Source organism: Stegostoma tigrinum, chromosome 19 (genome assembly GCF_030684315.1).
Source record: "Stegostoma tigrinum isolate sSteTig4 chromosome 19, sSteTig4.hap1, whole genome shotgun sequence".
Classification (NCBI taxonomy): Eukaryota; Metazoa; Chordata; class Chondrichthyes; order Orectolobiformes; family Stegostomatidae; genus Stegostoma; species Stegostoma tigrinum.
In genome coordinates, this window is record NC_081372.1 from 31,201,040 (window position 1) to 31,226,321 (window position 25,282).

The window sequence follows — 25,282 nt, forward strand, 5'->3', positions numbered from 1 at the left end:
ATCTGACTGATGCATTGGCTGTTCAGTGGGATCCCCACTATCACAAACTGCTTGTGTCTTCCATTGTGTTAAAAAGCAATGCAAGGCACAATGACTGACAGCCATTAACTGAATATGAAAGACCTTGTGTGCTAAGAAAGCAATGCCAGCCACAGAGTCTGGCAGCCTGTCAGTCAGTACTGCAGTCAGTGAGTGTACGCAAAGAAAGTAATGTGAATAAACAGAGGCTGGTAAACTGGGTAATAAAGTGCAGGATTGTTTAAAAAAACAAGCTCAAAGCCAAAAATTGCATGCATCAGCTTAAAATTATTCTCTGCAGATGCATGTTTGACCTGGCAGAAATATGCATCTAAGCAACAAATTTGGTGTTGAAGACCTGAAGTGTCTCAGTTGGTCCAAAAGCAAGCAAGCTGATGTGGTAAGACTGGTGTTTCACTGATGCTGATTTGTGAGAATGAAAGTTGAAGAGAATAGTGGCAATGGAGCATGCAGGCATGTTTAAAAAGACAGTTTCATGACGGCTTGGACAAGCATTTGTGAGCAGGAGGTAACAGGTACGCCCTCTGCTTTACCTGTTGGGATTTTGCACTGCCCAACTTTTCAGTCGTAGTAAGAAAAATTGGAAGCAGGGTGAAAATACGGTGATTTGGGTTTTAGTGACTTGCAAATAAAGGAAATAAGATATTTGCCACTCATCATTAAGATTTTATTTACACCTTAAGGAAGAATATAAGGAAACTTATTCTCAATGTTGAGAATGTGATTTTTTTCATTGTCACCATATTCAGTACCTTTCTCACCATTATTTTACCACACCAAGTTGAGGGCATCACCACTCATTATATCTCACCTAAAATTGGTTCCAACTGAATTCAACAGGATTTGTAATACAGACTACCTTTACATAGTGAGTACGCGTTGACATTCTTTACGACGTTTCAGCTTTTCACAGTGAAGTCATTACTATTAATGACACAGGCCAAGAAATCATTGTATGGGGATGATTACATAAAAATACTTAATGGGTTAATCTAAAATTATTCTGTCTGCTATTACTGTGGAAATGTTAACTTTTATAGTGCCTCCACAAAAATAATACCAAGTGGAATTATAAATGTTGATATCAGAACTAATAAGAACATAGGAACAGGAACAAGTTTTCTAGTCTCTCAAGCCTGGTCCACCATTCTTGAGATCATGGTTGTTTTGCAACCTATAACTGCAAATAATTCACTTTACTCCATAATTTTTAGTACTTTTATTAATTGTTTCCTAGCATAACTTAAAATACATAAAGGCTTGAAATGTGAGTCCTCCGTGATGTAATTTCAAGGCTATGGTTGATTAATAATCAGGAAATTACAGTCTGGAAATAATGATAATTATAATAACAATATTAGTTGATACAGCAACCTATTGAGAGGATAGAACAGTAGCAAGATTGAGAAATTGATCTAAGTTGGAGCAGGAAGATCTTAAACACAAAAAGAGTCCTTGCTGATTAGATGTCTACATCCCAGCCTACTGTAGAAGCTGTATGAAGGCAATAAATCTCCAAAAAAAGGAAAGATTATTCTGTGAAATATCAGTTTATAACAAGAATTGGAGCCAATTAACATTTGTAATGTAGAGCTAGAGGAAGGACATTAGAACATAGAACATAGAACAGTACAGCACAGAACAGGCCCTTCAGCCCACAATGTTGTGCCGACCATTGATCCTCATGTATGCACCCTCAAATTTCTGTGACCATATACATGTCCAGCAGTCTCTTAAATGACCCCAATGACCTTGCTTCCACAACTGCTGCTGGCCACGCATTCCATGCTCTCACAACTCTCTGCGTAAAGAACCTGCCTCTGACATCCCCTCTATACTTTCCACCAACCAGCTTAAAACTATGACCCCTCGTGCTAGCCATTTCTGCCCTGGGAAATAGTCTCTGGCTATCAACTCTATCTATGCCTCTCATTATCTTGTATACCTCAATTAGGTCCCCTCTCCTCCTCCTTTTCTCCAATGAAAAGAGACCGAGCTCAGTCAACCTCTCTTCATAAGATAAGCCCTCCAGTCCAGGCAGCATCCTGGTAAACCTCCTCTGAACCCTCTCCAAAGCATCCACATCTTTCCTATAATAGGGCGCCCAGAACTGGACGCAGTATTCCAAGTGCGGTCTAACCAAAGTTTTATAGAGCTGCAACAAGATCTCACGACTCTTAAACTCAATCCCCCTGTTAATGAAAGCCAAAACACCATATGCTTTCTTAACAACCCTGTCCACTTGGGTGGCCATTTTAAGGGATCTATGTATCTGCACACCAAGATCCCTCTGTTCCTCCACGCTGCCAAGAATCCTATCCTTAATCCTGTACTCAGCTTTCAAATTCGACCTTCCAAAATGCATCACCTCGCATTTATTCAGGTTGAACTCCATCTGCCACCTCTCAGCCCATCTCTGCATCCTGTCAATGTCCCGCTGCAGCCTACAACAGCCCTCTACACTGTCAACGACACCTCCGACCTTTGTGTCGTCTGCAAACTTGCTGACCCATCCTTCAATCCCCTCGTCCAAGTCATTAATAAAAATTACAAACAGTAGAGGCCCAAGGACAGAGCCCTGTGGAACTCCACTCACCACTGACTTCCAGGCAGAATATTTTCCTTCTACAACCACTCGCTGTCTTCTGTTGGCCAGCCAGTTCTGTATCCAAGCAGCTAAGTTCCCCTGTATCCCATTCCTCCTGACCTTCTGAATGAGCCTACCATGGGGAACCTTATCAAATGCCTTACTGAAGTCCATTGTTTTGAGAAATCCAGTAGAGAGAAGGACAGAGTTCCCTTTACATAATGCTGAATGTTATGAGGTGCTGTGCTCTTCATACTTTTCTGCCCTCCTGTGAATATCTCTGGGGGTTGCTTGTCAGAATACCAATGGCTACCCTACAGCAATTTAACATTACTTAAGCGTCAATATGAAACTTCTGCTCCTATATTTGAAAAAAAGCCCTGCTTTAGACAGCTATCAACTGATGAGATGGCCAGGAACACTGTAGACCTGACAGTGTCATTAATGATGGCAACCACTGTTTACTGAAAGCAGTCCTACCTGGCTTAAGAGCCCAGGTCAGGAATTTCAATCAAACAAGGCATAATCCTCCCACAACTAAGCTTTATATGAAATTCCAGATGCTGGGAACTCTCATTGGACTTTTTCGTTTGTTCTTAGGATGGCGGTATCACTGTCTCGGCCAGCATTTATGCCCATCCTTAACTGTCCTTGAGAAAATGATGCTATGCTGTTTACCTGAATTGCTGCAATCCTTGAGGTGAATGCACAGTACAGTGCTGTTAAGAATTAATTCTAAGATTTTAACCCAACAATGCTGAAGAAACAGCAATATAGTTCCAAATGGGATGTCTGCTTGCTGCAGATGAGTTGGACTGAAGAGTCTGTTTTTTGTGCTGTATGACTCAATGACTCTATAAGGATGAGGTTTGACTTAGAGAGGACTTTCCAAATGGTGGCCTAGCTGCTGCTTTTATCATACTAAGAGGTAAGAGGTTGTGGTTTTGAAGGTGTTTGGAACCCTTGCTGATTTGATAATTATGTTAATTGTAGTTTTGTATCATATTTGATTTGGAGCTGTGAACTAACGGTGATTTTTTTCCTGTGAGCAATAGCTTGTGCTAAAGGGAAAACAGGCCAATAAGCTTTTATTCATGAAGCCAGCCCTGGAAATTAATTTCAGGTTGGTTCCTGATCAAAAGGTTCTTCAGATGCTTTGCCACCATGAAAGAGAACTATGTTTAAGCAGAAAGCAGAAGTTGGCCATTATTGAGTACCAGGGAATTGATTCTATCAAGTCTGGAAAAGATTTAATGCTGAAGCAGATGGTTGATGTTGAATTGCAATTGTGACCTCATGGAGACTGTCAGGGAGGCACTGAAGTTTGAATCGGGGTTTGGCCTGTGTTTTCTGAAAAAAGAATCTGGCTGTTGACCTCTCATAACCATCTATTGGAAACTCAGAGAATAGAAAACTAAGTTACAAGGATTGCTGCCTCTCTCTGGGTGAATTGTAAACGTGAGCAACATCTTCAGAAAATCAACCATGAAACCATCAGCTATGCCTATGGAACAATACATTATGAAAATTACTTCAGTAAATCTGACTAGTTTCATTTTTTTTTCATTTTTCCCTTAATGTGTGTGTTTGTTTGTCTGTCTGTCTTTCTGTGTGAATGGGGCTGAAAGCAAATGTTTTGGGGTTTAAAGCATATATTAATTCAATTACTCTGTTGTTTAATTTTGTTCCATTGAAGTTACAATAGTGTTAATAAATTTCTAGGTTTTTGTTTAGGATACAAACCAGTATCTGGAATTGATTATTCGCAGAGTGCAGGATTATTATTTGAAAAGTGTATTTGGAGTCATTGACATCGATTTTGAGGGTCTTTGAAGATTTTGATTTTACTGTGCTGCAAATAATGAGGTTGGGATTTGGCTTGACTGTCTGACTGTAAGCTGCAACAAACTTGCTGTCAATACAACATGTGCAAATTGCTGCAGGTCATCTTATAGTTGGTAAACAGCGCTGCCAGAATGCTCGGCAATGGATATAGTGAATGTTGAAAGTTGTGATGGGGGTGTCAATTAAGTAGACTGCTTTGTTCTGAGTGGTGTCAAGTTTTTTGAGTTTTATCGGAGTTGCACACATCCAGGCAAGTGGAGTGTATTCCATCACACTCTCGACTGTTTCCGTTTAGTTTCAGATCAACGGCAAACCCAATCATGTGGATAACGGGGTTTACAGAAATGTTAATACTATTGAACATCAAGAGGATGTAGTCAGATTCTTTTTTTGGAGATGATTATTGCCTGCACTTATGTGGCACAATAATTAGGAATTTAAATCATTGGATTAAATTCATTCATGCCTCCTGAGGAACATTTTATCTTACTTTCTTTATCAGTTTCCCATTTATCATGTGGCTCTTTAGTATAATCAGTTTTCTGCATTTCATCTTAATGTACATCTCATCCGTTTCACAATTAATGTTGTCAGTTTGATTTTAGAATGCTCTCCTAACTCACTGTCTGTTTGTACATGACTCATTACTCTACTGGATATGACGTGTTCCTTCTCAAAAACATTTCAATCTCTTTCAACCAATGTTAGCAGTTTTCTAAATTTACTTGCCCTTATTCCTTATATGATTTATTAATGTAATAATTACAAGAGGTGATTCACACATATAGGAACCAAAAAGTGTCATAGACAAGATACTTGCTTCAGAAGCTAGCAGCCGATGATTTGAAGTTTGATGCCACTGGACAATGAAATGTACCAGTCATACTAATAACTGACTTTGTCACTCTGCTACAGTGTGGAGACTGAACATCTTGCAGTAACAATGAGTCTTACCACAGGGCATTCTTTGATTCCAACGGAATGGATGAAACAAGATTGGTCTCACAGACTAACTCTACATAGTAGATACACATCTACACTTTTTTTGAATTTGCAGCTATCCCGGTGAAGTCATTATTATTATGACACAGGCCAGAAATCATGGCATGAAATAATCGTGTATGAATATTTAACACGTTCGTCAAAATTATTCCATCTGCTATTTTCGTGGAGACGCTGACCGATGTAGCAGTGCAAAATGGAATTTCAGACATTGATATCAAAATTGATAAGAAAATAGAAACAGGTATAAGCCACTTGACCCAACAAGTCTTTTCAATATTCAATGAGACCATGGCTGACCAAAGATGTATACTGCACCTGACTTTGCCCACACCCCTTAATACTTTGGATATTTGTCAATCTCAATTTATTCATCGGGGTTTAGAAAATTACACCATATTTTCATAAAACATATGATTTTGAGGGGTAGTCTTGATGGTGAAATGTTGAGAGGATATTTGCCCGTACAAGTGAATGTAGGTCTGGGATTCCAGCTCTGGAAAATTGGCAATCTTTAGTCCCAATAATTTTCCTTGTTCTTTTCCTCTAGTAGTATTGATTGTTTTAAATTCTACCCTCTCTTTTGTCAGTTGATTCTCCATTGTTCTTGAACTCACTTTTAGTGACTTCTATTGTAAAGCAAATACAAAATACTTAGTCACAGTCCTTACCATTTCCTTGTTCTGGATTATTAATTTTCCTTTATAATCTTCCAAGGTTTATTTTAAGCAACTCTTACTGTCTTTTATTTTATATTACATGCCAGTTTATACTCATATTCTAATTTCTCCACTTTATCATAATTTGTCACTTTCCAAAATGTTCACAACCTTCTGGATTATCACAAATGTTCATAGCATCGTTTAATTTTTTTTCCAACTCGATACAATGTCCTTGGTTGTATGTTGATGTTTCACTCTTCTCACAGAGTCTTTCTTTCTTAACGGAGAAAATTATTCATTCAAGGGATGAAGGTATCACTGACTGGGCAGCATTTATTGCTCATCCCTAATTGCCCAGAGGGCAGTTCAGAGTCAATTGCATTACCATGGGTCTGGAACCACAGGTAAGGATGGAAGTTTCCTTCCCTAAAGGACATCAGTGAACCAGATGCATTTTTTCCGTACAATCAACAAGGGATTCATGGTCATCATTAGATTTTTAATTCAAGCTAGTTTATTGATTTCCAATTCCACCATCTGCTGTTGTGGGATTTGAACCCAGGTCCCCAGAATGTTATCTGGGTCTCTGGATTAAGTGTCCAGCAATAATATCACTATTATCTGTTACTGATACTGTCTTAACTTCAAAAGTAATTTCACAATCTAATTTAATTACCTCTATCTTATTACCTTTGTAATTACATTTTCTAATTCATTGTAATTCATTTCAAACTCAGAATTTTCAGGGTGAACAATCCATCATGTTATGAACACTTTTTCCAAACTTCTTAGACTAGCTCAGTTGAATGGATGACTAGTTTATGATGCTGAGTGATGTCAATAGCATGGTTTTGATTCCTACCTTGGCTCAGGTTATCATGAAAGACTCTCCTCCTCAATCTTTCACCTGCCTGAGTTTTAGTGACCCTCAGATTAAACCACCACCTGCCATATCTCTCTAACGATACAGCAGCTATGGTCTGGCCCTAAGGCAACTTTACCTTTACCTATTAACTGCTGTAGTATGTTGCACTATTACTTTTCCTTTTTCTCTACAATTTTCTACATTTTCCCTCACCCGAATCCGCACTCCACCATTATGTTGCTTAACGCCCTCTCCATACCCCTAGGTCTTTGATTCTCCAAGGCACACTCCCTGACTTAGTTCAAATGAAATTTGACCCTCTGCAACAGCTCCCTCTTTCCCCAGTACTTATGCCAGTGTCCCATTAATTGAATTCTATTTCTCTCATACCAGCTCTTTTTGATCTTACTTACCTTATTGCATTTGGCTCCTGGCCCAGATGGCCATCCAAAGATTAAAATGCATTTCCGTCATTTTTAAAATAAATGCAAGGTGTTGCATTTTGGAAAGGCAAATCAGGGCAGGACTTATACACTTAATGGTAAGGTTGGGGGAGTGTTGCTGAACAAAGAGACCTTGGAGTGCAGGTTCACAGTTCCATGAAAGTGGAGTCACAGGTACACAGGTAAACAGGATAGTGAAGAAGGTGTTTGGTACGCTTGCCTTTATTGGTCTGTGAATTGAGTATAGGAGTTGGGAGGTCATGTTGCGGCTGTACAGTAAATTGGTTAGGCCACGTTTGGAACACTGCATTAAATTTTGGTCTCTCTGTTACAGGAAAGATGTTGTGAAACTTGAAAAGGTTCAGAAAATATTTACAAGGGTGTTGCTGGTACTGGAGAATTTGATCTGTTAGGAAAAACTGAATAAGCTGGATCTACTTTCCTTGGAGTGTCAGAGGCTGAGGGGTGACCTTATAGAGGTTTTTAAAATCACGAGGGGCATTGATAGGATGAATAGCTAAGGTCTTTTTACCAGCTAGGGAAGTCCAAAACTACAGGACATAAGTTTAAGGTGAGAGGAGAAAGATTTTAAAAAAGGACCCAAAGGGCAACTTTTTCACATAGAGAATGGTGTGTGTATGGAATAAGACACCAGAGAAAGTAATAGAGGCTGGTTCAGTTACAACATTTAAAAGGCATTTGGATGGGTACATGAATAGGAAAAAGATTCAGCCAAATGGGCCAAATGTTGGAAAATGGGACTAGACTAATTTAGGATATCTGGTCAGCATGGATGAATTGGACCAAAAGGTCTGCACATCTCTATGTCTCTGCGGCTCTCAATTTAGTCCCCAGCTGCTTATACCCCTTAATATTTCTTAGCCATATCAAATCTGTTGATACTAAACTAGATCACAATAATTGGATTCTTCTCCCACCCATTCCAAGTTTAGGTTCAAATCTGAGATGTCCTTAAATGTGTGAATGGCAGGCAACACAATCTTAGTATTCATGCTCTTGACTTCAGAGAAGAATAGCTATCCCCCTGACTCTCTGTACCCTGGATAGGGTACTTATGCCTCTCTTAGTCATGGTCACCCTTCTGCCCTTGATCCTGAACCATTTAACTTGAGAGCTGTGACAGCCTATGGAACAAAATGTCCAGATAATTTTCTCCCTCCCTGATGGACTACAATGTCTAACTCTCAGAGTTCATCTGAACAACTCTCAGGCAGGATTCCACGAGCTTTAGGCACTTACTGCAGAGATGACAGCTGCAACACATCACCTGCTAACCATTTCTTTGGCACTTTACTCAGATAATTAGGATGTCACATTTTGAAAAATTGCTCAATGATCATTTCTAGGTATATTAAGTAGTTCAACTAGTTAATCTAAAAATTGAATACAGTTTACATAACCCCAGTTCTACTTCAAATTCCTCCCTATGTTTAAAGAAAAACAGATAAAGCACACCATTGAATCATTTCACTTTCACCTAATTAATGCCTCTAGACATTAGCTGTCAGATCCTGCTATGCTCTGCTCATGTCCTCAGTTCGCTCCTTGTCTTGAGAAAGACCACGTTTTACAATTCCATTGATCACCAACATCTCAAATTAAATACTCTGTCTATGATGCACTCCTTTGAGCAGACCTCTGTGCTGCTTATTTCATGCATTAGCAAGACCTCTTGTTTTTATACTAGCAGGTAAGCCTCTGTTGACCAGGTAACCAGTAACAAGCAGTCACTGCGCAGCTGTTTCTAGCAGATAGCTTGTTTACCATTAATCTATGACAGAAACATGGGGCACAACCTGTTAAGGCATTAGGGGTCTTGCCCACTGGTTAGCCAACCAGTGAGAGACCTATGTTGCCTCATTTTGAACCATAATCAAATCAGGTAGTGGTGAAGCCAGTGGTGAGCCATTCACCAGAGCCAGGACCCTAGGGGCAGAGGTCCTGCCTTTCAGCCAAACCTCTCTTTGCTCAGCAGTGCTACTAGGAATCTTATGGTTGCTGGTGGACCCGCCGGCATCAGGATGGTCATAGGTTTCACAGGGTGTGGGTTGCTAAGTGACGGATGTAAACAAGTGCTAAATGTAGGGACGGGCTTCTCAGTGGGTACCTGCACCTGATGTTGGATGGACTGAGTCTTATGATGGACTGAGTAGCCACCTTCTGCACCACAATAATTCTTTGATTCATTGATTTACCTGTTGCATATACTGGCATGTCAACATGCCATTTGCCTTTGAATTAATAACAGTCACAGTGGGATGAAGCCCTTCTGTGTTCATTAATTGGCCACTTTAGTGGCTGTGGAGTGAAGGAAGTCCAACCGTAGGCATTGCTGCCCCAACCTTCCTCTTGTGGAGGCAAGAAGCTGGTGGGCTTCAAGCAAGCCATCTTCCAACTTAATTTAGTACCCTTCATCATCCCCATACCAAGTGTGCTTTATTGACTACGGCCCAATAGCTCTGGCTTTAATAGTCATGAGGTACTTTGAGAGGCTGGTCATGGCCCACATCAGCTCCAATCTCCCGATATGCCTCAATCCCCTTCAATTTGCCTACCAACATGACAGGTCCACAGAGGATACCATATCCCCAGCCCTGCACTCATCCCTGGAATGTCTGGACAACAAGAACTCCTACATCAGACTCCTGTTCATTGACTATAGCTCCACCTTCAATGCCATTATCTCTTCCAGAGTGATCTCAAAACTGCACGACATTGGTCTCGTCTCTGCCCTCTGCAACTGGGTCCTCAGCTTTCTGAGCCATAGGCCACAATCAGTGAGGATAGGTAACTGCATCTCCTCCACAATAACACTCAACACTGGACCCCCCCCAAGAATACATCCTCAGCCTCCTACTGTACTCCTCGTACACCTATGACTGTGTTGCCAAATTCTGAATGCTGATTTCCGACACCATCTACAAGTTCGCTGATTACACCACTATTTGGGATGGATATTTAACAATGACAAGAGTAACTACAAAAGGGAGATAGAGGGCTTGGTGACATGGTGCAATGAAAACAATCTGTCTCTCAATGTCGGCAAAACTAAAGAACTGATTGACTTCAGAAAAGAAGGAGGAGAACATGTCTCCATCGACATCAATGTAACAGAGGTTGACTGAATGAAGAGCATCAAGTTCCTTCCAGTGGCAATAACTGATGGCCTGTCCTGGACTTTGCATATAGATATGAAATCAAGAAGACACAACAACGCCTCAGCTTCCTCACGTAGCTCAGGAAATTTGGCATGTCCATAAGGACTCTCACCAACTTCTACAAATGCACCATTAAAGGGATATTTTCCAGGTGCATTACGACCTGGTATGGAAACTGCTCTGCCCAGGGATCTAAGAAACTACAGAAGGTGGTGTGCACAGCCCGGACCATCACAGAAGCCAAACTTCCATCCATGGACTCTATTTACACTGCTCACTGCAGTGTAAAGGCAGCCAACATCATCAAAGGCGCATCATATCCTGGTAATGATCTCCTACAACTTCTTCTGTCAGGAGATATAGAAACCTGAACACATGCATGAGCAAATTCAGGGACAGCTTCTTTCTGGCCATTATCAGACTGTTGAATGGCCTGAAGCCTCAAATAATGTAACCTGCAATGTAATCTGTATACCTCTAAGTCTTTCTTTTGGATCTGTACATCTTTTGCTAGCTGTGATCTGCCTGTGCCACTCATAAAGAAAGCTCTCTGACCGGTCTGTCTCCTCTCCACCTATCTTCTCCTTTATCCATCTTCTATCCACCTCTCCCTCTCTCCCTATTTATTTCAGAATCCCATTCCCTCCCCCATTTCTGAAAAGGGACTAAGCCTGAAGCATCAGCTTTCCTGCTCCTCTGAAGCTGCTTGGCCTGCTGTGTTCATCTAGCTCCACACCGTGTTATCTCAGATTCTCCAGCATCTGCAGTTCCTACTGTCTCTTGTCAATGTATTTCGGTATACATGTCAATAAATTAATCAATCAATCGTAATGTCAACAACATGAGAGAGGGCACAAAATTCTGCCCAACAATTTATGGTCAAAGTTAATGTTAAATGCAAAACCTGACATTTTAGAAAGAGATCAACCTCTAAAACACTTAAGTTCCTTCAGTCAGCAAATTCCAGAGTTAAGTGCTCTGTCAAAGCTATATTTCTTCATGCTGGCCTTCTTACTACTTTATGAAATTCTGGCTTTTTTTCCCATCTTCATGGTACTATATATGCACACATTTGTCATTATTGCTGTTTTGTTCTTGTGTTTGGGAACACTCACTGAACAGTAGCCTCACCTTAAGCTTTGAGGCAGCTCACATTTAACAGGTTCAGAAGTTATGTTACAAAAAACAACATCTACTCTTAGCTTGTAGGTCATCTGAACAATGTGCCCCAAAGTTGAATTAACTGCAAAACCAACAACAAATGTATGACAGATTAAGTTACAAAGTTAGTTTAACAATAAAATTAGAAGGTTTATTGCTGTTGTAAAATGGCATATTTTCCAGACCAGACAGTCCTGGAACTTTCAAAAAAGTTATGTGCCATCATGACATGTAATGTCTGATATAAAGGTGCCCATGTCACCTTTAGTCACTCTCTCTGTGTGATGGAGTTAGTGTAGTGTATTCAGTCAGTCATCTACGTGTGTAATGTACACAAACATCAGTAAACACAGAACAGAGAATTTGTGTGTCAGTGTGATATTGTAGCTGTGTGGTGCTGTTAATAAACTTCAAGACACCTGTCCCATCAAGAACCCAGTCTTAATAATATGTTACATTTTCTAGTATATAAAAACCACAAACATGATGATTTAAATCCACCAGCTTTAATAATTTATTACATTATCTACAGTTGACAAAATGATTTAAATATAATGCATCTTTTTAATTTGAATTTATTCAGTTACAGTTTCCAAAACAACGTGAATTTTGCAGAAGAACCACATGGTAAAACATGATTAAACATCAGAACCAAATCTGATGAAAAAAAAGACTGCATATTGATCCATATATATTATGATACAAAGTAAATATGTGACATCATCAATATCAGTGTGCTTTTACACTACCATTGTAATCTGCTGAATCCTAAAGAATACCAGAGAACGACTATGAAAAAAATGTATACAGAATAAACCCCATTCAAGACTCTCAGCTTTTTAGAACTGTCATATTGTATCAATCTATGCCTAAAAATGATAGTCTGACATCACCCTATGTTTTGGCAAAGATGGCAAGACCAAAGGAAAATGTTGCTGCCATTAACAACACTTTTGGCATCACGTTAAACGAAGTTTCCTTACATTCCCAAATGACCTGAAAATATAGCACTGTCATTAATCAGTAGTCCTCCAGAAAATTAAAATTTGGCTTGAGCCTTGTGAATAAAGCACAAAAGAGAATTGTATCAATGTTTTAAAATAAGTCTGGGAGGTTTTATGTATCTATAAATTGTATAATAAATCAATGTATTTTGCAAATGTTACATTGATTTTGAAGGGTAATTCTTACAAATCAAAAGTCTTGACACAAAGCCTTGCAGGATAAGAATGCATATCTGCAAACTACAAAGCCCTGCTGAGGTTCCCTTCACTAACTTTACACCACTATTCAAATTCTTGGCACATGTCCCATTGCACAAAACGCTAATCGTCACCTTGATATTGGCACTATATAGCCCTATATAATTTTACTAGAAAGTTTATTTTAAAACTAAAGCTGGGAAAAAAAAACACTTTAAGAGCATTTTGCAATCCTACATTTTTACAAGAATGGTTTTGTAATTAAATTGCCATGGCTACAGTTGTTTAAGATGCAGGTCACTACCACCTGCTCAAAAGCAATTAGTGATGGACAATAAATACAGGCTCAGCCAGCAACAGTCATATCCCATGAACAAATAAATTAATGCCAACTATCTGCTATAGTTTGCTTAGGTAAATGTAAGAGAAAACAGCTTCTTAGTTTTCTTCCTTTTCTGAAATCACTCCTATGGTTTTGAAATGTGCACTTTCATTGGATTTCAGTGGAGAGAACAACAATTCTAAATGCAGCCCTCTTAATGGCCATTCAATTATATCTTAGTTAATTTAACTACTATAAATGTCTGTGAAATAACTCCACAGAAGCCAGCGTTCTGTCACAGTGCCAACTTTTATTTACATTTGGAGAGCCCTTGACACAGATCCAGGTCCTGCAGAGCCAGCTCTCAGAGTGAACAGGCACACTCTTGTTCTTTTTGTAATTTTATTCACTTATTTTTCGAATCAACCTGTTCTGTGAGGTTATCATATACCTCTGGAACAGTTGGGACTTGAACCTAGGCCTCTCTAGTCCTGGGGCAGGGACACCACCACTGCACCATAGCCAGTGCCCTTGGATTGACCAGATTAACAGCCCCAATCAGGGAACTCATATTCTAAGAGATACACTTGACTGATCTTGTTACAAAAAGTACAGGTACAATGTCTTGAATCAAATTGTAAAGTACACGACTGAGATAAATGGTTCAAAATGTTATGGCAATTTTCATTTTAACTGAAATATTGCATTTCCAGGTATACATTTATTGTTTTGTAAAAAGTCAAGTACAATTGTTTGTAGATCACTCGCCAAATAGGATAAAGTATTCCTTTCTCTGGCACTGATTTTGACAAAGGTTAAAAGGCTTATCTTTAGGGGAAAACTATGTTACGTTTCTCATTAAATGAAAGTATAGATTTAAAGCTCCATTAGAAATTATTTGATTCCATGCTTTTGAGAGGTAGCCCTACTCTAGATTTTTCCATGATCTCCTGACAAATGTACATTTTGTGCACATAATTTTATGATGATGTGCAATAGTTTGTGTATGTTAATAGGCCTTTATGAAATTGTAAACTCATTTCTGCTTTTCCTACAAATAGTGCACCAAAGAAATTTTCCCCTTATCATTTCCTAAAAGTATACAGATTTATTTCTTCCATTAACTACAAATAAGTAATTTTACAGCCAACATTATCTAATGTGAATTTTAATTGTCCCAGTTAACTATGTTGGATACCCTGAGAATTCTGAGGAAATATAATATTCATTACAAATTCCAGTTTCATATCATACTGGGTTGGCATTTATTACTAATACAAATGATAATTCCATTTTGTAGATAATGAGAAAATCCTTACAAATCACAAGAAGACTATGGTAATAATTATCAGAACCTTCTGTGTCTACTGGGGGGATGGGAAGTGGCAAGTGAAGTACATTTTGAAAATGACCCTTTGGGTCAGCCAAACAGTGCATTCCCATCTCCTGAGAGTGTAGCTACAAGCAGGTGAGCAATAGAAGCCTGCTGCAATGTGTAGATAATTAGTGCCCACTACTGGTGAGGTTAGGGTCATTGCTGGCATTTTGCTGATGACAAGTGGGCTCCAAGTTGTAGGTGAAAACTGGCAGGTCCCTGGATATGGCTTACAGATGGCAGGCTGGGGAAACTCGGCATAATATATTTATGCCCTAATTTTCTCCATATAACTTTCAACCATGTCTGCCACAGGGCCACAACTGCAGAGAATCTTGTATGTAGATAGAAACATTTGCGTGAATTGTTGGTGTCAAAGTGGTGAACTGGTTCCTTATTAACACTGTTCATTCAATTTTTGGGCTTGGAAAGTTAGCTCTGTGGCTGGGCAGTTGGTTTGCAATGCCAAATGACGCCAACAGTGTGGGTTCAGATTCTGCAGTCTTGAAAGTTATCATTACTAAGAAGGTTAAAATAGTATCAGAGATAATGGGAACTGCAGATGCTGGAGAATTCCAAGATAATAAAATGTGAGGCTGGATGAACACAGCAGGCCAAGCAGCATCTCAGGAGCACAAAAGCTGACGTTTCGGGCCTAGACCCTTCATCAGAGAGCCCGAAACGTCAGCTTTTGTGCTCCTGAGATGCTGCTTGGCCTGCTGTGTTCATCCAGCCTCACATTTTATTACTAAGAAGGTCCTGCCTTGTCAACCTTGCATGAGGTATAATGACCCTCAGGATAAACCAACACCCATTGGCTCTCTCTAATGAGGAAATGGGACTATGGTTACCATCTCTAATTCTGGGGAGTTGTGGCCATAAATAACTTAGCTACACATTCAGAGGGCGCCTCCACCTTGAGCTGCCTTCACATTCTCCTGCTTACTGTAGCAGCACACAGCTTTCCAGACAGGTTTGCTGACAGGCTAAAGCAACAAATTCTCCCATTGATCTGGCAGCATGCATCTCCCATGCATTGTATTTAATTGACAGTACTCTCAGAATTGGATACTAACTGACCATCACCAGTGGTGTCAATCATGCTTTTCCTCCCTACCTCTGAAAATCTATAAATGTGGTAAGACGCGCAAAATCTTAAATAAAGATCAGCTAATGCTTCAGGCTAAAAAAGATTTTAAACTTAGACTTTTTTTATTGTGTAAAAGCATTTTCATCCAGTCTCACTTCTACTTCTTGTGTTGGCCTTAAATTTTCCATCATATTTACTTTCTGCCTTGTATTTCCTTTATCAAATTGGGAAAGTTTAGTTCATAGATTATTTCTTCACTTTGCTTTTCCCTTCATTTTTGCTGATTTTTGCATAAGAATGAACAATTTCAACTATTTGAAGACTTTCCTGGATGTGACGCTCCCACAGTGAACAATGAGAAGATGTCATGCTACACTGGGTGTGGGACAATATGTAGTAATCTCTAAGACAGGGTACTAGGATGAGTTTATTTCAAGGCCATGTCACCTATATACTGGGCTCATATAGCTGCCGTTGCAATGATTGTTGATCCCACATAATGATGTAAAGTAGCAATACAGTTACAAATGTGAACTTGTACTTGCAATGAACTGTTACCAGTTCCTGGCAGGCAGTGTTTGACCTGGTGCAGGATTGTGTCATAAAATTGGCACCAGTACCAAGAATCATTGGAGATCCCAGCAGTGATACTTTTGCCATTGCCAAGTGAACAATAGTGTGGCCAGGGCACCGCAAAGGCACAATTCATAGGTAATAATGTGAACTGTTCAGAATAGCAGGAGAAAATATGCTAGGGCTCACAGAGAGAAATTCTCCATGAAACTCTCTGATATTGACAGTGAGCTGATTTCTGGTCGAATTCAGCCCTCTGCATCAGATTTTTGAAGGACTTCTCATTGATCTTTTTGTCATCCATTCACTGTTCAAAAACTATAAACCATACCATATCTATGAAAGAAAGACCAGATTTAAAGTGTTTAGCCTGGATTTGGGGTAGTAGTTAAACAGATGGAAGCAGAAAAAGGGCAGAGAATGGTGCCAACTTCTACATCTGCCAAACTTACACCATTTCCAGTCGAAGCACTGTTCAGCCAAGGAAATGTAAATAAGGTTATAATGATATGGTTTCATTAAACGGATAATTTTCTGTAATTCCATTCTCACTTAAGTGTGTTTTGATTATTGCAAGAGTTGCTGTGCATCTGTGGCCAAGTATAAAACTGATGTTCAGATTTCTCTGGCACATCACAAAGTGTGCTCAAAGGAATAATCTTATTTAGTCACTGTTGTTCAAATCCTTGTTTTTTTCTGTTTCAACGTATTTTATTAATTTCCTTTGTGGCATTTGGTGAGAGCTGCCTTTGGTTCAGCCATTGGTTAGTTTTGTAAGTTCGATCAATTCTGTATGGTGCAGAATAATACCAATTGTACAGGTTTATTTTCCTATTGGTGAACACAGTTCATGGAAGGCTGCCTACTTATTTGTCTCCCACTTGAAGTACAATGGTGCCCCTCTAGCTGTGTAACAACTGTATTTCTCTAGCACATGGCTAATTCAGGGATAATTTCATTGATTTCTTCATAGACAACCACTGCCAAAATAACAGCACAATGAAAAATAAAGTTTTAAGAAAGAGTATCAAGCAAGATTGTCCACAGTTTGAAGTAACCAGAATGGGATGATTGTTATCGTGCATATTCCTTCCATCAATGGCTACACTTATTTCAGAAAAAAATATACAATTCCCTCAATATGCAGTTAATTTGCAAGCAGCAGCATGCCAACATGTAAATTCATGCTACTTTCCCTGGTGGTCATCTTTATTTGAAGAAATTCAAATGGGGAAGGCTTTGGCAGTGTCTCGGTGAACAAATTATCCTTTACAGCCTTAATCGATGGCATATATGTGCTGTCCCTAGTTCTTAAGTGAACAGCGTTATTATAACATTCTTTTATCTGCCAATCAATATCATTATGAAACAATATATTTTAGAATGTACACAGACCTCTCTTGGATATCCTTACAGCATACACTTCTGCAGATCCTAGGATTCTATTCATGTGTGACATGATGTACAATTTTGCCTCAGAGGGTGAAAATCCTCTCAGGAATAAGTTAATTATTCCAAGAGGAATAGCTGCCTAAAGAGCAAGAGGATAACGTATTCCTTGCTGCAGGAAGTATATGTACACTCTGATACAGGAGACCAATTCCCTGTCATATTTGGCAACTATGGAAAGACTTCAATTATATTTTCACTTTTCTCATCACAAATATGTCTTGCCGTACAGATATTTGTCAATGCAACGAAAGTTGCACTCAAATTTGGTCAAGAAACTAACTTCCGCATGTAAATTTGGATTACTGCTTTAATTTTATCCATAATGTTTTTCATTTTGGAATGATGACACTGCGTGTCTAATTATTTTTAGTGCTGTACTTTCTCTTGGTGTAATTGTTTAAGATTATACATAATCTATTGCTGATCCTAAGGGTTATGTGACTTGTGGCAGTAGGCATTTTGTTTCTTGGTTGATTAAAAATATTTGCATGCCGTAATAGATACAGCATAGTAACCCTTCAATCAGGGCATCCAAATAGAGCTCATTAAGTTTATCCCTTGAAATTCAGACTTACAAGTATTTATTTATACACTAGTTTACTCTGTTAAAATTTTCCAGACCTGTGACAAAAATATAATGAACACAGTTGACACAAGGGTAGTACTTTCAATGCCGTGTGTTTCTTCAAGATGCAGAACTATATATCCCAGAAAAGCTGATATGCACAACTTAGGAAAAGGCAGCAATATGATATAGTTCAGGAAGGCATTGATATATGTGGATTGATTGCTGCCATCATGTTTGAACAGTGACCCAGTTAAAATATAATTTAATTTGACTTAATTAAATCAATGCGTTCAAATTCAAATACAATCATCTTATGGGAATGCTTAAAACATTTTTTGGTAACTCTATTTGTGTAACTAAACACTTCCAATTTCTGTAACCACCAACTCAAATTATAAGAGATATATTTTTCATGACATCCTGTTCTATAGTGTGGATCTTTGGTGGTAAATTATGAAGGCAGCCGTCAGTTGGGAGCTATCAAGGCAATGAGCCTAGGTTTGGGAATTTACTGAAAAAGCAGCTACAGATGAAGTAAGCAACTGTATTTCAAGGTCATTTTCAAGTTGATCCTTATCTCAGGAGGGGTATCTTTATGGTTAAGATAGTTCAAAGCACTTACTAAACCTTGTAATTACTATAACTATACTGTTTTCTCTGTGTACTGTTCAATCAAGTTAAGTGCATTTATCATGTGCTTTATCATGAGCCTTAATCTCATATCATTATAGGATTTTTTTATTGCACATGTGATACAAAATGGACAATATCAGATCAGTTGTTACTATGAGGACTACCTGATGCTTAATTCCATTGTGGTCAACGGAACCCATGTCATCACAGAATTGCAGGAGTTGGATGATGCAGAAAGAAGCCATTCAGTCTATCATCCCTGCAATGGCTCTTGAAATGAACATCATTGCCTAGTGAAATCTCCTCCTTTCCCCTAATATCTTTGCGCATTGCTTTAATCCAGATAATTGCCCAATACCCTCATGAATGCCTCAATTGATCCTGCCTCAACAACACTTCTTGTCAATGCATTCCATACCCTGGCTACTCATTGAATGATTTATTTTTCTCTCTCTCTCTTTCTCACACATCACCCTTGCTTCTTTTGCAAATGATTTTAAATACGATATCTCATTCTTCTTCTTTTATAAGCATGAACAGCTTTTTTCTTTGTGTACTCTATACAGCCAACTGGAAAACCGCTACCAATCTCTTCCTAGCTTTCTCTCCAAGAAGTGCAGTCATAACTTATTCAATCTATCCTCATTAATAAAGTTTTCATCCCTGGAACCATTTTTTTTCCAAAAAACTTCTGCATTCTAACATCTTTCCTATAATGTGGCACCTAGAAATTAACAGTGGTCTAGCTGAGGTCTAACAAGTGTCCTATACAAATTCAAAATCACCCTCTTGCTCTTGTAATCCATGCCCCTATTAATAAAGCCAAGATTACTGCATACTTTACTTTGTGGTATCTCTACCTGCTCTGCCACCTTCAATGATCTGAGTACATAATTGTTCAGGTCCCTCTGTTCCATCATCCCTTTAAGAATTATATCTTCTATTTATGTTGCCTTTCAATGTTCCTCCTACCAAAGTACATCACCTCTTCCTTCGATGTAGGCAGCCAATTTAATATCACTTATTGTATGTCGCTGATAGAGATATATTTTTACAGCAGATTCTTTTACATACTGATGATATGGAGATAACTTGTATTATATGTCAACACTCATCAAAATGCAAATTCGGTGCAATTGTCAACAGAATAGGCAGGAGCACATTTCATAGAAGGTTATGATGCCTATATCTCCAACTTGCATTCTAATCTAGCAAGGCTGCATTTTGACAGCTTATCCTCACTTCCTGAAGAGCCATACTATGAGCAATTTTGTGCTGTGTACTCATAGGCATGGTGAAATTGGGTTAGATTCCCAAATTAATTTGACAAATAGTTCTTAACAGAGGGAGAAGGCTTTTGTCTCATCACAAGTGGTAACTGAAGCTGGTTCGAGGAGGATGTATACTGAGTTAGGTACCATACACGCTTATTGTAAGAAACTGATGCTGTCCTCAGGGTTTTCTTCTTTATTAAACTTAAACTTGTACAATTATTATCTTTAATGTTTTTAAAATTTGAATCTGATCAGAAGGCAACAGTCAACCCTTATGACGCTAATCTCTTAAAAATGGTAGTTTAACAAGTGTGTTAAAAAGTTGCTCCATTTCAATTGGTTTTATTTTTAGATGTGGGATGCCTTCGTAGGGTTAGCAGGCAGTGATTGATATATATTGGGCTGCACTTATGGCATATAGTGTGTAAAGTTTAACACAAAGATGCATATTAACTAACACTCAAACAATTCAGATGGAAGCTATTGCCCACAGAAACATACTTCTTGAACTCAGTACTAGCAGCAGCACAAAATCACAAGAATTTTGCGAAAGTCTTAAAAGTTGGGGTCCTTCTGACCATTTGTTATAGAGTGATCAGATCAAGGTTGATTCTTTGATCTCAACAAGGAGTCATGTTTGTGGGACATTAGGTGGGAGTCCCATCTCCAACCAACACTCTCTTTAAATGTGACTGTGCTTCTGAGTGCGATGATCATGGATTTAGCTCTAATGCATTTAAAATCAATTGTTTCCATGGACCTTGTCCATTACAAGCAATGCTATTGCCTAAGTACACAGTGAATGGTATTTATTTCAATAATATTCATTGATTATTATGATGCATAATAATTTTCAAGAGTTACCTTACTAAGCAGTAAACTATTCTACAGATTTAGCTACTATTTATTTCTTTTTCCAATAACTTGCAGCAATGAGTAAAATACAAGAATTTCAAATCTGTACTGGCAGCATCTCAGTCATAAGTGCATGCCTACAGTATAACTGTCCAGATACAGTTTTGGATTTTTTTTCTCTTATATATTGAACAACAAGCATAACACATGGCCAGAGGCTACTGTAAAAAATATCAAACATTTCACAAAATGATTCTCTATTGAATTGATTTCTAAAAGTGTTCAAATTGGGCCTTATGCTAAAACAAGGAATGCCTTTTGTTTTGCTCAAGTTTCCCAATGCACAATCTGTTCTGAAAAAACTTGCATTGTCACATCTGTGACTTGATTAAAAATGTTCACACATAAAGATCACTCTTCATCTGTATTCACATACCATGCTAATGAGTCAATAATACACCTATTGCAAATAAATTATTATTTGTCTTTGGAAAAAATCTTACCCAATCAATGGAAACAGTTTGTTCATTTATAAAATGCTTATTTTTCTTGATATCTTTTAATGATACTAAAAATCATTGAATTCTCTTAAACCATACAGTCACATTACCTCCAGACTAATGCGTCACTTCATACGTCCACATGAGCCAAATAGTCTATTCCTGTTCCATTGGAGGAATAATTCTATTTCAGTTAACCATAATGTCACAGTTCAACTTAAACTACTATAATTTTTATTTGGATTCATCTGAAGGAGCCATTTAGGTCTGTGCAACTGCAAAGATGTTTTTATTTTAATTTAATACCAAATGTGAGAGTCTTCATTTCAGAAATTTTTTTCACTAGTCAGTATTTTATATTTACCAATAGATAAAGATGCAGGGTAACATTGAACTCACTCACTCAACATTGTAAATTAATAGGCGGCTTGAAGCAGCCCTAAAGGGTCTATCTCATCCATATCAGAAGAACTTACAGTTCTTAGTATTGCAATATTAACAGTAAGTTCCCTACTATTTTCTAATGTTACAACAAACTAATAGAGTCAGTAAGTGTAGAATGAAATAGCAATATGGTAAATTGTAGCACCATTCAATCACTGTTATCACTTGTCTTAACTTTTATACCTAATTTACAAAATTATAAAAGAAAGATTTTAGTGTTTCTTTTTTAGTCTGAAAGCTGATTAAGCAGATTATCACGAGGCTTAGAAATTCAGCTTAGACTGGAGTTCCTCTGCTGCAGAATGACTACATTAATTCACTGCAGGATTCATGTCATATCTACATTCCACAGATTCATCCCAGTGGTATAGAAGGTCCACTCTGTCACAGCAAACTGCCAAAGGAGATGTCAGCTAGGAACCATTATCAAATGAAGCTGAAAAGAAAGAAACAGAGAATGAATGAACCTGTCAGCAATAAAGTGTACATTCCTACTTACTCGTTGTATTTGTTCAGTAAGTGTGTAATTTGCTGAACAGGAAATCAGTTGCATGTTGTGATATGTCTACTGAGGCACATAATTGGCCATATTTCAATACCTATCTCTCAATTTCCTTCCATTCATCTCCTGCTTCTTTCTCACCTGAATGATTTCTGTTGGAGTATGGTTTCAAAAGTATTTGGAGGTCTCCCAATGGCTTTCATTCAAGATGCAAACCTGGGTAGAATATTTGCAGGCCATCTGACCTTGGGAGTGCATCATGACAGCACTGATACTTTTCTCACTGGATAGCAATCAAGGGTGGAAATCTTAGCAGGCCCAAATTTAAGATTATTTATACCACCTCTAGTGAGACAACATAATTCAGCAGATTGGGAATCAAACCACATGTGGCAAAGCATTTATTTACTTAGTTATGAAATGTGGAGTTTGCAGTTCCCAATATCCTTTGGGTTTTGAGATTACTTGACCACAAATCTGGTTAAGAAATTAGCAAAAGTATGCATATACATAGGAAAGGAAATTATGCTTTTCATTCGTGAAAACTTGCAGAAGACACCAAATAAACAAATTACATTAACTGAACTTTTTAAACCGTTACTATTCAATAATTTCTCTCTGGTCAGCTACACAGAGTTTACTGACAGTTTTCAGTCCTGTCATTTATATTTAGCATATTCTGAAATGACTAACCTCAGACAACACAATCATACATCCACTTTCACAACACACAATGTCATAATTAGCATTCATAAGGTACAGAAAGTAACTTGCTGCTAAGCACTTCCTTCTCCTTCCATTTTTAACATTTAGCTTTAGTAGTCTATGAAATAATCAAAAAGACACAACGATTAAAAATAAGGCAAATGTGGGGAAATTGAATCACAGCTATACATTTTACAACAATGGACCAAATGTTTTGTTCATTTGGGTAGGTCCAGGTAGCATTAAGTGTTTTGGAGGGTTTGTTGCCAGGAGGTATTGAGTTTTCCCACTGTATCTTATAAACTCACCTCAGTAATTACTTAGGATTCCATTAAGCATCCGATTTTTCCCTATTTTACCAGGTGCCATTCTGGAATTACATGCCACTGAGCTGATGTCCACTAAAACACCAGCTCCCTTGCGTTCAACAGATCTTTAAAAGTCCATTGTGCACCAGGATAAGAATAGATCAATCTGAAACTGCTCTACATTGTTCCTTACAATTGCTCAGGACCTGGCAGACAGTGAGAGGTCCGCACCTCATCTTGCAGACCAGGTTCTGGAGGTCCTGTTGGATAGCTTGTGCTGATGCAGCACTTCCTCCTCCAGCAGGACCAACAGCAGATGCCATGACAAAAGACTATGCCAGCCTGTTCTGAGGTTGCCACCCATAGTTAAAGAAGTCTCAACTATCCAGAGGATTGCAGAGAAAAATATGATGAAGATCAATGTTCTTCTGCACTCTGCCAGGAGAAGTTCTACCATCTTCTTTTTTGAAACCTCACAGTCACTATATTTCTGCCACTGAACTGATCTCCTCTGAAGGATCATGTATTACTTCTCCTACAATTGCTTGCAACATCTTCCCTAGTTGTTCTTATCCACCCCAACCCTCATTACCACTAACCTCACATGCCCTCTGTGCTGCTTACCAACTCACTCAGGACATCTTCCCATCTGCACCACTAGTATCGGGGCTGCCGCCTACTATGATCTTTCCCATTCCATGAGGAAAGCAGACCACAATAGGGCAGAAAGACTCAAGATGGGTGTTGGGCTGCCCAACATTTGACTCCTGACCCCTCAGAGGAGACGATTTTGACCACTGAAGCTGGGCCTGGACTGCTCTTCGAGACTGCCCTAGACTTACAATGCCAGGAACCCCTGAGACTTGATGGAGACCTGCTGACAATTATGAGAAGCTTGCTGGCTTTGTGCCTGCACAAAATGGCATGGTAAGACAGCAGTATATCAGCCTGGTATCTCTGGGCAAGGAGCAAAGCCTAAAATGACAAACACAGTGATGCAAGGCAGGGATATGAAGATCCACGTAGAGTCAGAGTTAGCAAATGCCATTAGAGCAAGCAAAGATCTTAGAGAAGCGGCCTGGTCCAGTCCATGAGCTATTGAATGTCTCTGAGCATAAAATGTTCTTGTTGCCACATTACAATAATAGTTGTTGGTGCAGCTCAAGGTGCAGCATTAAAGTGCAGAAACACCTTGTAAGTGGATAAGAGAGATAATGGGAACTGCAGATGCTGGAGAATCCAAGATAATAAAGTGTGAAGCTGGATGAACACAGCAGGCCCAGCAGCATCTCAGGAGCACAAAAGCTGACATTTCGGGCCTAGACCCTTCATCAGAGAGCCTCTCTGATGAAGGGTCTAGGCCCGAAACATCAGCTTTTGTGCTCCTGAGATGCTGCTTGGCCTGCTGTGTTCATCCAGCTTCACACTTAATTATTTAAGTGGATAAGAGATGTACTGTGAGGGTTCCTAGGGGCTGGCACTTGACCGATGCAAAGTCCACAGTCCTGGGTAATGTGAGGTCATTGTCTATGGATTGTACTGAGATGTTAGTGCCCAGTTTCTAACATAGAAGTCATTTGAAGCAAGTTGTGAAGTGAATCTGTCAGGTGGTAACACTGGATTTTTTTTGCTGAGGTTCCTCTCTGATGAAGGGTCTAGGCCCCGAAACGTCAGCTTTTGTGCTCCTGAGATGCTG

The 25,282-nt window shown here is 38.8% G+C and overlaps 1 protein-coding gene across 3 annotated transcripts in view; it reads right to left on the reverse strand.

Moving 5' to 3' along the window:
- Positions 1 to 15,421: 15,421 nt before the first annotated feature.
- Positions 15,422 to 25,282, reverse strand: part of LOC125461306 (sterile alpha motif domain-containing protein 10) — a 111,176-nt gene continuing 101,315 nt past the window's right edge. For all 3 annotated transcript variants that reach the window (XM_048549922.2, XM_048549921.2, XM_048549920.2), the window contains one exon: positions 15,422 to 22,507. In XM_048549922.2, the coding sequence (XP_048405879.1) occupies positions 22,485 to 22,507 (23 nt within the window). In that variant the 3' untranslated portion in view covers positions 15,422 to 22,484. The remainder of the gene's footprint in view (positions 22,508 to 25,282) is intronic.